The following is a 19,182-nucleotide window of genomic DNA, read 5'->3' as shown; positions in this document are numbered from 1 at the left end:
CCTAAGTTTTAAGAGCTCAGTGTGAGGTATTATTTTAGTGCCTGTGTCCCTATCTATAATATATAATAGCTATAATCACATAACCATGTGTTGTTCCATCAACTTCTTAATTCAGTCTTATTTTTAGTTTGTTTGTTTTTGTAACCTTTCAGTTTAAAAGGAAAAGTCATTCTGGGTGATATTTCAGACTCTAGAGGGCCCTTTGCCTTGTAGTCGCCCTAATGTGGGGAGGAGCATGGGATGGCACCTTCTTACCGTAGCTCTTATGCACACACGTGTGCACGTTTGCCAGATGTGTATCTGGGACAGCTGTCCTCTGTGAGTCTGCGCATGTTATCAGCCTCAGGTTACCTGGTGGGTCACTGAAATTAGGAAGGGTTGCACAGGCATAGAGAATCTCCACAGAAAAGGGGTCGATTAACCTCTGCATTATGTTTACAGAGTACGGTGTCAGACAAACATGTCCCAATTTGGAAATCTTAAGAAGCATCATTATCAAAACAGTTTCAAGGAGAAATATAGAAGGGGAGTCAATAAATGGAATATTATTGATCCTTCTGAACTCAAGTTAATGTCTATCCTGTCGGTTTTAAAGTGCAAATCTGGTAGCTGCCCATATACAGCATACTCTTTTTCCGTTATTTAAAACTCATCTATTAGTAGTTACAATGTTACTAGTAGAAATTGAGTTAGGTGGTTCTGGGACAAATTACAAGTGAATGCCATTTTAAAATTTCATGCCAAAGGTTTGGGTTGCCAAGAATATCCCTCTCTCCTTTAAGTTCTGATCAGCTATAAATATACCCAAAACATCAGATACAGGTCAAAGCCTTAAGTTTTAAGGCCCTAAAAACTCTCCAAGTTATCTAATTCCAAAATTTTTTCCTGGCTTGGAGAATACTGCTTGGACTCATGTCTAAAATTGGCCTTCCTACTATTTCCCTCCTGGGAATCCTGCCTTTAGGGAAACATGGTCTACAGGGCAGACAGCTGTAGACATGTGGAGAAACAAGCCTGCCCACAGACAGTCTCCGGTAGAACAGCCCTGGAAGCAACCTCCATACCTGCTTGTCAAAAGCAGGTTTTGGTCCTCTGTTTCTACATTTTAAGGGTCGAGGACTCTGACTCACCAGGATGGAGCCCTACCTTCATCCATGGTGTGCTCTGACCAATCAGATCCCTCCTCTTGGACTTGGAGTGGATAAAGTCAGCTCCCACCCAGCCCTCATCCAAATGGCCTAGTGTTAGTAACAATTCCCTTCTATAGGGACCTAGGCAGAAAGTGAAAATGTAGGAGAGATGAAAATGTAATAATTTTCAGTACTAAAGGGTTCTTCACTTTGATGATTGGATAAAAGAAGATAAAGCTAGTAACAGGCTCAGTAAGATGGATTTGAAATGTAGAGCAAGTATCTGGATGGAATCAGACTTCTTTTACCAAGTATTTCCCTAAGCCCTGTATATCCAGAGCCCAGTGCTGTCTGAACCTACGGTTGGACTTGACTAGAATCTGGCCTCAGAGTCCTTGCTCACTTGCTGGGCCTTTTCCTTGGGCCTTTACACTGCCCCTACCATATAACAAGAAGAGCTCTATCTACTTGTCCAGGACCTTGGCCACTGTGAACTTGTGTGTCTTAAACAACTCTGAAAGATAAGTTAAGTTAAGCCCCACACCAAGGCATTTTTTTATAGCATAGTTTTCCTCATCAGCAAATGTTGCACCACTTCAGAGCACACCCTTTACAAAAAATACACAGAGAAAGGTACATAATGCCCTCTACAGTTGGGCAAAACGTCGCTGATCTGTGGCAGCAGGCCAGGGCTCTGACTCACACAGGCAGTCCTGTTTTCCTTTCTCACATTTCCCACCATCTCTTTGCCTCACAGAAACTCATACACCAAATTTGAGGCAGTGCAGGGGGCTCTGAGTGCCAGAGCCAGCGTGACTTATCTGCCAGTGCAGTGACAGGGTCTGGATGTGAGCTTGGGCTCTCTAGCCAGTTTCTACCCAGTCCAGAATCACAGAGGGGTCAGCCACTCCCAGCTGTGCACTGGCTAGCTTGAGCAAGTGGAGAAATGAGCTCCTCAGCCCACCTCTTCAGAGGGTGAGAAGTGACTTAGACTTGTAGGGTTATCACTGCCAGACTTTTGACAGTTGAGGAGTCCCTCCTCCCATGCACCCAAGACCTTTAAGCTAAGGATACGGCATTCCTGACTGACCTGGCCTGGCACCTGAGAGCCCAAAGGAACAAATTCATTGCTCACTTAGCAGCAAAGACAGGGAAGTAGGTAGGATCTCTGCAAGGTACTCGGGCTTTTCTACTAAGCATTTGTTTTTCTTCTTAAGGTTGAGAGCTCTAGGATTCAGGGGTTGGGGCTCACCTTCAGGTTACCTGGCTCACAGGAGGCTCGCCTTCAGGTTACCCGGTGCAGTCAGTTGCCCTGAGCTGGTACACCAGGCTCTACTTCAAGGGTGGGGAAGCTGACCCTCCTCAGCCCACGCTGTTTGAAAGGCATCCCTAGGGGCCTTGATGCTGCGTCTGCCCCTGCAGGATCAGGGATGGGTAGCGTTGGGGATGGGCAGGCATGAAATGTGAAGTGGTTCAGAGCACAGGTGTGGGACTGAGGGGGCAGAGATCCAGATTCCTGCCCCATCCCTTCTCCTTGTCCTTGGGCATGGATTAACCTCCTAGTGCCTTCTGTATTAATGTGAGAATTGAATGAGCTAAATAAGTACACTGAATGTAGTGACTCACTCAGAGTGAGCACTTTGTCAATTACAAAGAACTTTGTTATTCAAGCACTGTGTTCAGCACTTTTATACATCTTCTCATTTAAATCTCCGTGAATTATATATTATTCTCAGTGTGAAGAAACTGAGACTCAAAGAGGCACAGTGACTGCCCGGTTCACCCAGCTAGCCTGCCAAGACTAGGGTCAAGGTCTCTCCGTCTCCAAAGCCAATGCCTTCTCTACTCCACTGCTCTGCCTTCCAGAACATCTCCACCCCTGCTAATCTCTTTCTTTCTCTGGACCAAAGCATCCTTCACATGGTGTGATTTTTTAAAGTGATTTGCAGACCTCTGGACTGCCTGGTTATACAGGTCACTCTTGAGCTTTGTGGCATCGCCTCTTTTGCAGGGCACTAGCTGCACCTGGCCACAGAGGCAGCTAGTGCTTGTCATGGACCTAGCCAGCCTTTGGTGACTAGACACATTGTCTTTAAAAGGCCTGTCTCTAAGACTTGCAGTCAGTGAATGAGATTTTTAATTTTCTTTTGTACTTAATTTGCATTTTAATTTCAGGAACTTATATGTATGCTCAATAGTAGGTACTGAGGAAAATAAAATCTATACAACTGTATCCACCTAGCTAGCTGTGTAGGTGAAGAGTTCCAGCAGTAAGTTGAAAAAATTATTTGAGACTTTCAGAGGATTAGTCTATCCTTAACCTAGGCAGAGGAACTGATCACCTTTCCTTGGTCTAATACCAATCCCCAGTGCTTACTGAGCTAATGTAAAAGTAGCCCCAGAGCCCTGGGATATGCTTATGTTAATGACAAAATAAATGCTAACAATGAGACTTTCCCACTATAGAATCTGTTCGAAACACCCCCAGCACGGACACCATGCCAGCCTCCTCATCACAGACGTGCTGTACTGACCACCAGGATCCAGAAGGTGCTACCAGCTCCTCTTACTTGGCCAGCTCCCAAGAGGAAGATTCAGGCCAGAGTCTTCCCACAGCACACGTTCGTCCTTCCCACCCACTGAAAAGCTTTGCTGTGCCAGCCATCCCACCCCCAGGACCTCCCACCTATGATCCTGCATTGCCAAGCACACCTTTACTGTCGCAGCAAGGTGAGTGAAGACAGCGACACCTGCTTTGGCAGAAGTTACCAAAAAATGGCAGAGCAAGCAATCTCTTTGCTTGCCTCAACAATTTAAAATAGTAGTGTCATTGTCCCACTCAGGGAGTGTTTAGGAAGTCTCCTTTGGAGATGCGTTTGAGCCAGAGAATAACTTGTTGGGGAGCAAGGACTGATCTTTTTGAATTACGTTTTGGGTAATTTATTCAGCATGCTGGGTGGTAAAATCCAGTGGTATGCATGGGCTTGAGCAACAGCCTCCTGTGGTTACTTTACTCCATCAGATCCCTGCAGATTAGAGCGGACTTAGGGAGACCAGGATGGGAGGGAGCCTCAGGACAGGGAAATGAATCTGCTGAATGAAGCCTTAGAGATGTCCACTCCCTGAGTCCACACAGCTCCACAATGTCTCCTGAACACACACTGCCCCTCTACTTCCACAGTGTTTCAGGATGAGGCTGTAGCCCATCAAACTTTTTGGTCTTAGGACCCCCTGATAGTCTTAAAAGCTCATGAGGCCACGAAAGAGCTTTATTTTACATGGGCTATATCTATCAGTGTCTACTGTATTAGAAATAAGTGAAAGTCAGGAAATTTTTTGATTATTTTATCTTTCTAAAAATAAAGTAGTTATGTTAGGATAAGTAACATTTTTATGAAAACGTAGTTATTTTCAAAGCAAAAGTATAGTAAGTGTCTTCAGTTTTTGCAAATCTCTGCTGGTTTACAAAACAGCTGAGTTCTCATACCTGCTTTTGCATTCAGGTTGTTGCAGTATATTGTTTTGTTTGCAGTATAAGAAAATCTGGTCTTGCAGAGTAGTTGGAAAAGAGAAGAGCACATCTGTAACTTCTCAAATAATTGTGAATAGTCTTTGGACAGTGCAACAGAACTCTACAAGTTGTCGTTTCTTATAGGTTGGTTTGTAATGTGGAGTCAAAACATATCCATGAACCGTTTGTACCCTTTCTCATGGAAGTCTATCTGCTTTATATCTGGAGTGCATGATATGGACCATCCTATATAGTGACTCTATAATTCTCTTTATTTTTTTAAGATTTATTGATTTATTCATGTGAGAACTCAGGGGTAGGCCAGAGGTGCAGCAGATTCACGAGAGACCTAGTGGGGAACCAGAACAGGCAGATACAGCACACTGCTGAGGGGAGCAGCAGGCAAGACAGGAAAAGTCTGCTGGGCCATGTGGGTCGGCTCCCTGGCCAACCAGGGATCGAAACCATGCTGTAGAAGCTGGCAGTAGCTTGATAGCTCTGTGTCTTTAACCCCTGCACCACAAGGGGGCCCAGATCCTGTGATTCTTGATATATTCATTATACAGCATCTACAAATACACTTAGCCATAACACCAAGGCCTGTTAACATCAGGGCACTCTCAAGCTCATGTGACAGATAGGTTTTTCTGATTTCACTTGACACTTGATTTTACCATTGGCAACAACAAAAAAATGCCATCCGTTGTTTTCCTTGAAGGGACAGGCCTAGTGCCTTTTCTAGAAAATGTCCACCAGATGCTCAAGTCCAAATAACCAGTTTGTCTGTCACTCTTTCTCTGAACTCCCATTGATGTTCAGTGATAAAAGCAACACACCTCACAACGCAAACTCATAAATGCCTTCTTTAAGATGACACCAGACTTGCTGCATGCTTTCCATTTTGTCACATAGAATATTTCAAATATATAATCAAGTCTAGATTTACCATAACTTTTACTACTTCATTAAGAATTATCTTAAGTTAAATTTGCTTTCTTTTTTTTTTAAAGCTGCAGATTCTGCTACTCCCCTCAGCAGTGTATTTCAGTAAATCTACTTGTTCTCCCCACTCTCTCTCTCTCGTGAATCTTCTCCCCTTCCCCTCCCACACTTCTGAATTATACCCCAGTTCTTCTATGCAAAGATAAATAAAATCTTAAAAAAAAAAATAGCTGCAGGCTCATGTCAGTGAATGACAGCAGTTTGGTGCCTCCACCTTAATTTGTGCTAGGCTCCAGCAGTTTTACCCACTATTTTTTGTACAACAGGAGAAACTGTTCAGTATTATAAAAGAGAATTCTTTTATACTTTTTGGATATTCTGCAAGAGGTCCATGGACCACCACACTTTGAGAACATTGAACTAGGACATTAGTTTTCTAAAACCAGATGGAATGTTATCTTTGTCTCTTGGATTCCTGGCTTTTTCCCTCTTCCAGTCCAGTAGATCATCTCTGGGTCTGTGTGTGTCCCTCACCTTGAAGCAACATTTGGACCTTAGGGGCCTAAAGTCTAGGGGACACAAACTTGACCCATACCACTAATGGTGCCCTTTTCCCTCAGCTCTCAACCATCATCTTCACTCGGTGAAGACGGCCTCCATTGGGACTTTAGGAAGGAGCCGGCCTCCTATGCCAGTGGTGGTTCCCAGTGCCCCTGAAGTGCAGGAGACCACGCGGATGCTGGAAGACTCCGAGAGTGTAAGTTCATGGCCCATCAACCCGACCAGCTGTCTGGGAGTATGTCCCAAGAGGAGCGCGTGCTGGCCGGACTGTGCCAGGGCAGAGCAGAGCCCCCTCATTAAGGGCCCGTGTACTGAGCATCTCCTGAGCCAGGGCAGTGCTGAGGGCTGAGTCTGCTTTCTCACATACTAACCCTGGTGCGTCTCAGAGTGTTGGTGTCCAACCAGCCTCACTAGTAAATTTTTTCTCTCCCACCCACCCACCTGCCTTCTTTTCAATTCTGTGCTATCCATCTGATCCTCTTGTCTTAGACTGAACCATCCATCTGTTCTCTCACCCCCAATTCTACTTCCTGACCTTTTCTGAGCAAGGTGATGGAGAGGAAGGTACTTGAATAACAGTGCTCAAGACAAATACACAGAGGGTCTCTCCTGATCTTTCACGCTCAGATTCCAGTAAAAATACTCTGCATCTACACTTCCAGGCACAGGGCTCTCTAAGGAAAGATAGGTGACACCCCAACTGTGTTGGCTATAGTACCACCCTCCAAGACTCGGGCGGTGAGCCTGCTGACCTACAAGGTTATTAGGACTTGGGGAACATGTGTTGGGAGAAAGGTGTTTTGCTGATGAGTAACTGCCAGCCTGGCACTCTAGTTGCATGGGCACATCTAGCAGTCTCTGCCTTTCGGCCCAGCAGGCTTTCAGTGTTCCAGTCTTTCAGGACCATTCTACCACTGGCCTCTCTGTGCGTTGAGCATTCTCCCTGGGTTCTCCTCTGACAGCTCCTCAGGTCAGCCCAGTGACAGTGTTCTCTTTTCCCTAGAGCTATGAACCAGATGAGCTGACCAAAGAGATGGCCCACCTGGAAGGACTAATGAAGGACCTAAACGCCATCACAACAGCATGACGCCCTGCACCAGAACATGACTCCAGACCTGAGTCTCGAAGTCTTGGGTTTCGCCTTGAATGCAAGGACTTGTACAGAGTGCGAGAGGACAGCACGAGAACACAGAGTGAGTGAGCCGGCCAGCCAGCATCTCCGCGTGGGGCAGTCCAGGCCTGGCCGCCGGCCTTCTCCTGGTCGGCCTGGAAGAAGCCTGTGCCAAGGCAGCTTCCCATTGCCTGCTGACACCCTGCAGGATGGGCACCATGGGCCAAAAGTTTGTGTCCAGGGGAGAGACAAGAAGTGCAACCTACATTTCACTTTGTGGTCAGGCTGCATCTTCGTGCTACAACTGCATCGCCTTTATGGAGTGTAGACATTGGCATTTATGTACAATTTTGTTTGTGTCCTATTTTATTTTACCTTCAAAAGAAAAACCATCAAAACCCAAGGAAATCCATGGTCTTCTCTACAGTGGTTGACATTTGATTTGACTACTTGTTTGAATTGCATATGGACAGTGTGGGTTTATCCACTGGGCTTGGCTTGGTTTTTTTTTTTTTTTTTTTAGTTCTGAGTCATTGCATCCTCTACCAGCTGTTAATCCATCACTTTGGGGGAGGGGGGAAGAAATGTTGCATTGCTGTTTGTAAGCTTTTTTATTATTTTTTTATTATAATTATTAAAGGCCTGACTTTCTCCTCTCATCACTGTGAGATTACAGATCTATTTGAATGAAATGTAACATTGAAAAGACTTGTTTGTCGCTTTCTGTGCAGTTTCAGTATTGGGGTGGGGGTGGGTTTGGGGGTAATAGGACGCGGAGGGGCTGCTGAGGTCCTGTGAATGTTTCGGTCATTGTACTTTCTTCCAGAAGCCTGCAGAGAATGGAAGCATCTTTATTGTTCTTTCCTGGCATGTCCATCTATTGTCACTTGCAACTGGAGTTTCTTTGGATCTAGTCAAGCTCTTCTGTGCAGTCTGTGGGTTTGAGGGTTTACTACCCTGATGTCTTGGTCAGAGCTATAAAAATGTCCATGTCCTGAAGCTGTACTCCCAGCTTCTGGAGTGGGAATAGCCTCCCCTCCTGTGAAGCAGAGAGAAAGGCCAGCTGTGCTCCTTGGCCCTCGGGGGAAGCTGGAAAGTGAGGAAGGAACTTGGTTTCCACACAGAACTGATTGCTCTCTCTGGGCCCTGTCCTCAGCCAGTCACTCCCCGTCCATGTGCCAGCACCCTCCAGAAAAAGCATCAGCAGGAGTGAGGCAGGGAGAGCTGCAGCACAAGGGCAGCTCGCACCTCTTTCTGAACATTGTTCTGTAGGCAGCAGGGGAGAGGACACAGAGAGGGACAGTGGCGGCAGCTGCCCTCTCCATATCTGAAGCCCAATTCAGCCCAGATTCCAACAGGGCGGCAGGAGGTTTCTGTGAGGCGCTGAGAGGCCTGGCCACATGCAGAAGCCTTTGCCTTTACACGTACTTCTTGTGTTCTTTTTCTTCTAAAAGTAAGGAGCTGAGGTGATTTTTTAAATACTAAGAATGTATTATTAAAAAGATAAAGGATTGGCCCTCAGGCCTCTTCCCATACTCCCCAACAGATCCCCAGAAGAGGATAGAAAGCGAACTGGGTTCTGAACCCAAGAAGGGACCAGCTGCAGAGACCACCAGTGGGCGCCCCAGCCTGCCTGCCGAGGCCCATGGCCACTGGCAGGCCACTTGCCTTGGGACGTTGGTCCTTTCCCATTTTAGGTCTTAACACACATTTGCTTTTCTAGGAGATGAACTCTATTTATTGTTTGGGGGGCAATAAAATGTGCAATGCTGACCGTCACAGAGGATGGTGCGGGCAGGGTTCTGCAAAACCAGTGCACTTAAACTGATCTGAAAAGAGCACTCTGGATGCCAGGCAGACTAGATTCCCCAGAAAGTCCCTTAACCTTTTGCCCAAAGACACATGCTGGGTATTCGGGGCACCCCCCCATGAACCCTGACACTTCTGTTACCTCAGGGCCTTGGGTCCTGGATACTGCCACAGAACTGGGGCGGGTGGGGAGGGCCTATTTTTAAATAAAGTAACTGTTCAAAGTTGGGGGATTTTTTAAAATTAAGAAAAAGGAAAACTATTCTGTATTGCACCTTTTCACAATTTAATACATTTTCTTACATTTTCCTGTGATTTTTGAAACTAAAACCATTGTGTGTCTTGTAATGTCCTAGTTGATCAGCTCAGCAGCTTCCTTCAGGAGGACTGGGAACAAATGTGTGTGTTGCCTTGTTGCCTGCTTGAGGGGGGCCTGGAGGACTGCTGGGGACTGGTTTCTGTACACACCTGTTTGGCCTTTTCTGTAGTTGATGCTGTAAACTATGGTTTTTAAAAAAAAATTTTCATGTTTTTATTTAGTATTGGAAATCCAATACACTTTTTTAATCCAATCAAACTCTGGTCAAAGACTTATTTTCCTTTTTCCTTAAGAACACAGAACCTTGGGGTCCCCTGTTTCCCAACCCTAGTTAATTTCATGTTGTCCTGACAACCATAAAACTAGATCTGAGGGGCACTGGGGGGCATGACAGGTGAGGCAGAAGGCTACGGTAGACCCAGGGTTCCCACCAGCCCCGAGAGTGAGTGCTGTCCCCATCATCACTACTTGCCTTCCCGGATAAGCAGCCTAAGGAACCAAAGGTGGCATTTGTCAGAAAGAGCCAAGCAACCCCAGCAGAAAAGACCCTTTAGTGTGGTTTGCGGGCAAGCCCTGCAGTGGCAGCTTCCTGCAGTAGCCAGTTCTGTCACCACAGACTGTGGCCCACACTAGGCCGAGCCTGCCCACCGCAGCCCCACCTCTGCTGCAAGAGGTGTCTGCCAGGAGCTCTGCCTCAGCCAGGCCGTCTCACCTCCCACTGCGTGCTTTCTGGGCTGTGTCTGAGACCACAAGAACAAAAATACTATAGATCGGGTGGCTTATGAAGCAGACATTGGGGCCCTCCCTGGTGGCACAATGGGTTAGGACGCAGCACTGCAAGCTGGCCACAGCCACTTCAGTGCAAGTTTGATCCCGGGCCCCAGAGGTGACCCACATGGCGTGGCAGACCTCTCCTGACCCGCCCGCTGCTCCCCTTAGCAGTGTACTTCGTCGATCTGCCTGGTCTGCTCCCCACTCTGTCTCTGGTGAAGCCCCTCACCACCCCTGCACTTCTGGCTTGCCCCCCAGTTCTGTATGCATAAATAAGTAAATAAGTAATTTAAAAAAAAAAAAAAACAGACATTGACCTCAGCATCCTGAGGTACCAGCAAGCCTGGTATGTGCTGAAGGTCTTTCTGGTTTACAGATGTCAGCTGTTCACTGTGTCCTCATCTGTGGAAGGTACAAGGGGGGTTTCCAATGTTAATGGGGCACAAATTCCACTCACCAGGGAATTAATCTGTGATCTCCACACCTCCCCAAAATCCATCTCCTAATCTATTTCAACATAAAACGCTCAGTCCATAATACTAAGATACTAAGATTTCTCCTGATGTATGAGGCTCTGTCTGAGCACAGGATAGTGAGGAACACGGCAGCCATGAGGCCCTCATGAGTTTGCAGCAGAAGTGAAGGATGGGGCCTTCCCTAGCAGCGCGAAGGGTTAAAGCACATCACTATGAAGCTATCCAAAGTCACTGCAACATGAGTTCGATTCCAGGTGGGGAGCTGACCCACACGGCCAGCAGACCTCTCCTGACCCTCAGCGCTCCCCTCAGCAGTACACTTCATCAGTCTGTCTGTTCTGTTCCCCACTCTGGTGAATCCTCTCACAGCCCCTTCACCTCTGGACTGTAACCCAGTTCTGTTTGCGTAAATAAATAAATCTTTTAAAAAAAATAAGTGAAGGATACAGACCCTTCCGACTGCTCCTTACCTCCTGCTGCTCCTTCGCCCCAGATTACATCTGCTTTGCTGCCGAGTGTCCTTTATGAAACCCACATCCCGTTCCGTGCCCCTCTTGGGCAGGGTGGGGTTGGGGCCCCAGTGCTGAAGTCACTCTCTGCTCAGCCTCCAGGCTGCCTCAGTGTGTGCACCCAGGGTTCAGGCCATGAGGACGGTTGGTGGAATGTTTCAGTCTCAGTACACCAGCGCTCCTCTCCTTCCAGAGCCCAGAGCCCTCGGTGCCAGCCTCGCTTGCCTCCCTAGGTGGCGCTCTTGGCACTCTGTACAGCATTTGTCAGAGTTTTTCCCGCAGACTGGACTCAGTGGGGGCATAATCCCTTACTACTATGAATACCGAGCGCCACCAGCAGTTTCTAACCACAGAGACGCCTGTCTCCTAGAGGGTGGACAATCGAGGGGCTTGTTGCCTGGAGCATGTTGGAAGGCATCCCCCACACCCCACCCTGCCTTGAGCCATCCTACCAGGTCCCTGTGGTGCCACCTTTCTGTCAGGGGTGTGGTGTCTTCAAAAAGCCTGGAAAGCAGCACCGGTCATTAGTGAGGAAGGGGGAGGAAAAGCAGGGTGCCAAAGGAGCCAGCCCTACCCACACCAAGGGCCCCCCCACCCACCATGGCAGGGACTGACCCTTCACCTTGGGTTTCCAGCTACCAAAGCAGCACATTGACCAGGGCCAGAAGGGTGAGGCAGTAACTGAAATAGGGAAATAGTGTATTTCCATAATCTTTTGAAGTATGTCATATTGCAAAATGACCCTCTAAGAAGAGTGGGTGATAGATACACAGGGCAAATTCCCATTTCACTCAAGTAGAGATTTGATGGATTCTGGAAATGCAAATGGGCATTTCCAGAACTGAGCACAAGAAAGGTCACACAAGAAGGGTTAGAGGGGGCTCTGGCTGTACCTTAGAGGAAGAATGAGGTAGTGCTGGCAGCAGATACAGTTCACAAGAAACAGGATGCGGAGCTACGTGGGAAGGTACTCCCAGTGGGAAGTGGCTGTCGGAGATGCTTCAAAGGGTTTTTCCAAATGAGAAGATCTGAGAGGTAATTACTGTGGTCCTTTGCACTTCTGTGAGGTCAATCCCTCTGACTAGAATCTCACCTAACAGCTGCATTGCCCCAATGGAGCTGCCGGCTCCTCCCCCAACAGAGAAAGGGGCCTGCGGGCCAGCCTATGCATGGACCATGAGTCTGGTGTGGTGAGGCTGAGCCATAAAGGAGTTGCCTCACCAGGAGCAGGAGATCAGAGCCTGAAGCAACCAGAAGAATTTAACGCTGAGTGTTCACAGGAATCCTGGGGCAGAGGAGAGGGCACATCACTGTTCATAGGCCAACAAGTGTGAATTCCAATCAGCCTTATCCAAATTTGAAAAGGCACACTGACCTCAGCTGGTGTCTTGGTGGCAGTGACTTTCTGTTTCCACATCCTCCATCTTGGTGTCCTGGAGCAAAACCGCACCACGCTGTCCTTGGCATGTGAGCTCCCTGCCTGCCCCCAATGCCCATCCTGTTCATCCCGCAGTGGGTGGGTCTGCAGTCTGAGCCCATGACCTCTCAAAGGAGAAATCTGCTTGCAGTCTTTTCTCAAGCCCATGACATTACTCAGCAAGCCCTGCAGCTCTGTCTCTCAAATGCCAAGGTGGCTCCTTTTTGTCCTCTATTGGGCAAACTCCTTCAAACACACACACAATAAGCTTCCCCCACTCTCCAGTTCCCGACTCTCCTTGCCTTCACCTCACTAGCAGCCTCCAGAACTATGGAGATTTCTCACTCAAATTGCCATCTCTCCCTTGCTCAACCTTGTGCAATAACTCCCCACCCCTCTGCAGAGTAGAGCCCCAAGTGGTCCTGTCTGCCTTTTCGCTTTTATTTGCCACATAATCTGCCCTTTTACCCAAATTTTCCCTAACAATAAAGAACAATTTGCGCCTGTAGAATAAGCCTGGTTGTCTGAGCTGTACTATTTATTCCCCTTGCTTCAAATGGCCTCCCTGCCTCCAACCCTCACGATTGCCTGGCACATTTCTGTTCATCTTTAAAGACTCAGACTAACCAGCCAGGCCCCTGATTGTTCTTGCTCATAGTTCTGTCTCTTCCAATATGCTGTGAACGCCTTAAGGAAAACAAGCACGCTGCTGTCTGAATACCATTGCCAAGCACACTGTACGTGTTCACTCAATGAACTTGCCTGGTGAACCAGGCCAGTAGGATCCTGAAAGTTTGCCTCTGGGAACCTCAGGGGTTCAAGCTTCCTGTAGCGCTGTGTCCCCAAGTTGTGTGAGGTTGATCCATAGTGTGCTCCCCTAGGCCAACTCCTCAGCCAACATGTCTTGCACAGTTGCACAGTCTCTTGCCAGCCTTAACCTCTCAGTTGTGGCTGAGCAACAGACAGTGCCAGGTGGAGTCTATCATTGAGCTAGGGAATTATTCTTCTTGAATTTTTAGTATGAAAACGAGCACAGCCGATGCATTCAAGCTTTCCCTGCCCATTTGGGGCACCAACTGTTCTAGTTTGGGAGCCTCAGGTTCAAGCCAGTAAGCCTCACATTGCAACCCTACACCTGTAGTTGCCCAGTGTTGTACTTTCTGTCCTGCACGCCAAGTGCACGCCCCTTCTAGCATAGTGTCTTGTGGATTTTTTAAAAAGATTTATTCTATTTATGTGTACAAGAACTGGAGTGCAGATCAGAGGTGAGAGGATTTAACCAGAGACAGAGTGGGGAGCAGAACAGGTCGATCTACTGAAATTCACTGCTGAGGGAAGCAGCGGTGAGATGGGAGAGATCTGGCTCGCCATGCGGATCAGCTTCCTGGCTGGGCTGCAGATAGCTTCACAGTGCTGAGACTGAACCCTTGTGCCACCAGAGAGGGCGCTGTGGTGTCTTGTGTTTAACACAGGCGTGTGCACTTGAGTTCTTAACAGCAAAGACCCTCCCCCCCCCAGATGTCAATCCCTCGCGTGGGCTCAACTGCACTGGTTTTGCTCTAGACACAATTCGAATCCAAGTTTCCCTACCCCTTTCTGCTGAGCAGGGGTTCGGATGTACCGGGTTTGTCCTTGTTTTATTTTAATTTGGTTGTGACTATGTGGAGGAGGTAAGCCTGGAGTCCACTCTGCTGCCTCCTGCTGGACTCCATTCCTGGAGTTTTCTTTGTTATATATTTTAGGTCTGGTCTTTTTTTTTTTTTTTAAGATTTATTTATTTGTGCATACAGAACTGGGGTACAGGCCAGAGGCTCAGGGGCAGCAAGAGGCCTCACCAGAGACAGAGTGGGGAGCAGAACAGGCAGATCTAAGAAGTACACTGCTGAGGGGAGCAGCGGGCGGGTCAGGAGAGGTCTGCCACGCCATGTGGTCACCTCCGGGGCAGACGGGAATCGAACTCACGCGGAAGTGGCTTTAGCTTCTCAGTGCTGTGCTTTAACCCGCTGCGCCACCAGGGAGGGCCAGCCTGGTCTTGGTATAGTGTAACAATGGCCTGATGAGGATGAGAGTGCAAAAGGGGTGGGACCCAATGAACTATGGTGAAGGATTATATGTGGTTTTATCATTTAAAAAATCCTTTGTGTTTAGTAACAAGTTTATCTTGAAATCTACTTTTTCTGATATTAGGATCATATTCTTTCACATTCTTTCAATATACATTTTTGCACATAAAGCATGTTTTTGCATATAAAGCTAAATGTATATTTGTAGTCCAAGAAAAATCAGTAAGTTGAGCATCATCAAAATTAGGTGTTTACTCTTTAAAAGAAAACAAAAAGGTAAGCTGTAAACTGGGAGAAAATATTTGCCAACATATACCTTATAAAGAACTTGTCCTGAATATATTTATAATTTAATTATACAAAGAAAACAAACTACTCAGTAAAAACAAATGGGTAAAGATTTGAACAGTCATTTTACCAAAGAATACATATGGGTAGCAAATAAACATCAGAAAAGATGCTCAGCATCTTTATTCATTATGGAAATGTAAATTTTAACCAGGAATGAACATTATACACCCTCCTGAATGGTATAAATAAAAGGCAAACAATATTGAGTGTTACAAGGTTATGGAGAAACTGGAAATCTCATACAGTTGCTGGTGGGAATGTACAGGAGTATTCCAGCTTTGGAAAATAATGAGACAGTTTCTTATAAAGTTAAATATATACTTACCATCTTACCCAACGGTGCCACTCCTGGACCTTTACCCAAGATATATGAAAATCCACATCCACATGAAGACTTGCACATGAATGTCCCAGGAGGTTTATTCGAAAGAGCCCTAAACTGGAAGCAGCCCCAATTGTTCGTCGGTGGGTAAGTGAATAAATAAATTGTGGGAGAGCCACATGAAGGACTGACCTTAAAAGCTTTCAACTAAATGAAAGAAATCAGACACCAAAGATGACATACTTTATGATCCATTTATATGAAATTCTAGAAAAGGCAAAACTTCAGTGACAGAAAGCGGATTGCCAAGGGTCAAGAGTAGGAGGAGGGATGGACTACAAAGGGGTAGGTGGGAATTGGGAGGCATGAGGCAAATGTTCCAGACCTCAATTGTTGAGGAGGTTATAGAACTGTGTAAGCTTATCAGAACTCATTGAACTCTTTACTGAAAATTGGTGAATTTGTTATGTATGAATTAAATTTTGATAATGCAAAATAGATACAATTAGGGAAAGCAACACAATACAAAATGCTAGCTAGAAAGCCTAATAAAATGTATAAACTCACAATAAAACTTGTCAAAAGATTTGACAGACAGTACTGAATGTTAAAATAATTAAACAAGGGAACCATTGAACTGATGTGACTCTAGGCCTGGGTGGTTTATGTAAGTAAACCAAAATCAAGCCTGTCCATGCTTTCAGGTTATGAAATCAAATGATAAAAAACCACCAACTGCAAAGGACCAACTAAGCTTTAAGCTATAGCCAATCAGTTAATTTCCTTTCTCTCTGTGCCCACTTGATGTATTTCTTCCCTTGGTTTCTGTCTGTGGAGGGCTCCTAAGCTCTTCTGTTTGGGCATGGTCTAACTTCTAACTGGAATTGGTTTTTTTTTTTTTTTTTTTTGCTCCAGTAAACTCTTTTTTTTTTTTTTAATATCCTCAGTTTATCTTGCCTCAGCAACAAATATTCCTCGTGTTCCCCTGCACATCTCAGCCTCCTTTGCAGTTACATTTTGGCCATGTGACAACAGAATAGAAGCGTAAATGATGTGTCACTGCCTGAGTACAGAATCAGTCATCTCTTTCCCATTGATGCTCCTCCTACAGTGATGGGGGAGACCAGGGGTTCAGGGCAAGCTCAGTGAGGAACACAGCTGTCTGGCCCACAGGGGGTGTTACCTGAGCTGGAAGAAACCTTCAATGTGCTAAATCATTGAATTTTTTTGTTGTTGGAATAGCTAGTGCTGATTATATTGACAAGAGACACTAAACAAAACCCAAATCTAGGAAAACGTTATACCCTGTTCATCTGTAGGACTACAAGTAGTAACAATAATGCTCATGTGATTTCAATCAGAGTCCATTGAGTTCTTCATGCATCTTAGACAAACTGATAACACCATGTAGATGGTGGACAAAGAGACTAGAATAACAAAGCCGTTGCTTAAGAAGAAGGTGGACTTATTCTACTAGATATATCCATACTTTGTAAAGCTATAGTAACTAAGACAGTATACTGTTTGAACAAGAACAGACAAGCTAATGGTACTGAATAGAGCGTTTCAACATAGATCCAGATATGGCATATGTCACACTGTAAATTGTCCATATGGGGCAAAAAAGAAAGTGAACTATACCCTACCACCATACCCAAAGTTAAGGTCAGGTAGTTTAGGGACTTAACTATGAGAAATAAACTTTACATTTTAGACATTAACATAGAAGAGTATCTTTGTAACATTAGAGTGAGATAGGTTTCTTAAATAAGCAAAAAGGCACTAGGGAAGTATTAGACATTTTTTAAAGTATTGCTAAACTTGACCTCATTAAAATATAAAATGTCTATTCATTAAAGAACACCCAAAAAAAATCTTGTGAAAATATAAGCCAATAACAAGAAGAAGGAATTTGCAATGCATGTAAGGAACAAAGGATTTGCTTTCTAAATAGATGTGTGTTTGTGAAATTTTTACAAAGCAATAAAAAGACAACCACAATAGAAATCAGGCAACATAACATGAAAATAAATTTCTCAAAAGAGGAAACACAAATGCAAATGAATTTAAGAGAAAACATTCAACCTTATGAGTAATTAGGGATTTGCAGATTAAAACACAATTAGAATTCACCAGATTGGAAAAAATAAGAAAGTCTGATGATTCCAATTGTTGGGTTAAAATGTGGAGCAAGAGTAGCTCAGAGTCTGTAGGTGGGTGTGTAAATTGCTAGAACTACTTAAAACAGCTTGGCCTTATCTCATAAAGTGAAAATGAATTCACCTAATGACTCGGTTATACCACTCCTGGACACAGAGCCTAGAGATCCTTTTACTCATCTATTGGCAGCCACAAACACAAAGGTTTGTAGGAGCTGTGTTTCTAACAGTGAGATCTGGAATTGACTGAAATATCTGTCTGCAGAAGAATGCACGTACAAATGACGCCTATTTATCTACTGGAGTGCCAGACAGCAGTGGAAATGACTTAACTGTTCCGTGCATCAGCGGGGCTTCCAAATTGCAATATTGAATGAAAAAGCAAGTTACTAAAGAGCACATAGCGCCTGGTTCTACTTATGCAAAGTTCAACAATTTACAGATATGTTCAGGGTGCGTGACAGTGAAGGGGGATTCGACCCACCCCTGGTGCCAGCAACGAAAGGTACAATATTTATAAGGAAATCCCAAGGAATAATAAAAGAGATTAAAAAGTTAGTCTGCTTTTTGCTGTCACTGTGTATCAGCAATTCTGAACATTATTACAATAACATCCTCCTCCCCACAAAGGCAGCTACTGCCCACCCCAGCCTCCTGCCTTGGTATCCAAGCATAGTTAGAAACATTTTGTTTCTGTAGCAAACATATCCTGAACAGAAAGGGAATGATTCAAAAGTTCAGATGAGTGGTAGGGAGAGCTTTGCTTACAGAGACCTTCCTTCTGTTAGGGTTTGTAAACTGAGTGGTTGGCAAGTGACTATTGTATCTCAACATATTCTTTATTATATACCTACTCATGTATTTATTGTGTGTTTATATTTTCTGCATGTATGAACTATCTCAAAATCAGCTATGGCTGGATGGAGGGCATATCCCGCAGAACATAGGAAGCTACAAACTCCAGAAAGAGTGAAAGGACATTAGTCCACCAGCAAAAGATGAGAAAACCACATGGTAGGGGCAACCGGACCCATGCTGAAGCTTAGCGGATGTAGGGGCCTGAATGCGGAGGCATTCAGCCAGACAGGGAAGCTGTGACATGGGTGTTTTCTCCAGGAAGCACGTGTGCAGAGTGAGAAAATGGGGGCCAAAGAGCACTGATTTTCAAAGAGAAAGAACGCTTCAAATGGAGGCTGAATGGAAAGGTGGAACAGAGAGAAAAGGGTCCCCAAGGCAGAGGAGGTCTGGTCAGCCTGGATGTCACAGCCAGTTCATAGACGACCTTACGTAACACCTTCTGTGGAGGAGGCAGGACCCAGATTTCAGGGGGGAAAGACGTGACTCCGAGGAAAGTAAGTGAGGATGGGAGTAGGGATGAGCGCAAGAAGTTTGACTGAGGAGCGGGAGGAGCAAGAAGCTGCTCTTAAACTTTTTAAATGTTCTTTTAAAAATTCTGATCTGACTTACCCCTACTAAGGCAGGAGGTGGGGGAGAGTCTTCTGCCAGAAGCAAGCATAGCGAGCGTCCCTGTGGCTGGGCATGGGATGCAGCAATGTGTGAGGTCTGTGTGTCCTGGTGAGGAGGAATACTTCATCATTGCCAGTGTTCAGAATTGCTGGTACATAGTGATGGTGAAAGATAAGAGAAAGCAAACCAACACTTAGTCATTTTTATTGCTTTTTCATTCTTTACAGACAACACACCTTTCTTGCCTGCATAGGGACCGACTGC

General features: G+C 45.6%; 1 protein-coding gene across 3 annotated transcripts in view; it reads left to right on the top strand.

Moving 5' to 3' along the window:
• The window catches only part of NEO1 (neogenin 1), a 159,447-nt gene extending 149,816 nt beyond the window's left edge, over positions 1 to 9,631 (top strand). For 2 of the 3 annotated variants that reach the window (XM_004687609.2, XM_004687610.2), the window contains exons 26-28: positions 3,597 to 3,860; positions 6,204 to 6,340; positions 7,148 to 9,631. In XM_004687609.2, coding sequence (XP_004687666.1) covers positions 3,597 to 3,860; positions 6,204 to 6,340; positions 7,148 to 7,231 — 485 coding nt within the window. In that variant the 3' untranslated portion in view covers positions 7,232 to 9,631. The remainder of the gene's footprint in view (positions 1 to 3,596; positions 3,861 to 6,203; positions 6,341 to 7,147) is intronic. The other variant, XM_004687608.1, reaches the window with a different exon arrangement.
• Positions 9,632 to 19,182: the final 9,551 nt, after the last annotated feature.

The sequence above is a fragment of the Condylura cristata genome, unplaced genomic scaffold (assembly GCF_000260355.1).
Source record: "Condylura cristata isolate star-nosed mole 26May11 unplaced genomic scaffold, ConCri1.0 scaffold00023, whole genome shotgun sequence".
Classification (NCBI taxonomy): domain Eukaryota; kingdom Metazoa; phylum Chordata; class Mammalia; order Eulipotyphla; family Talpidae; genus Condylura; species Condylura cristata.
Note: the sequence above shows the minus strand (reverse complement) of the source record. Positions and strands in the feature narration are given on the sequence as shown.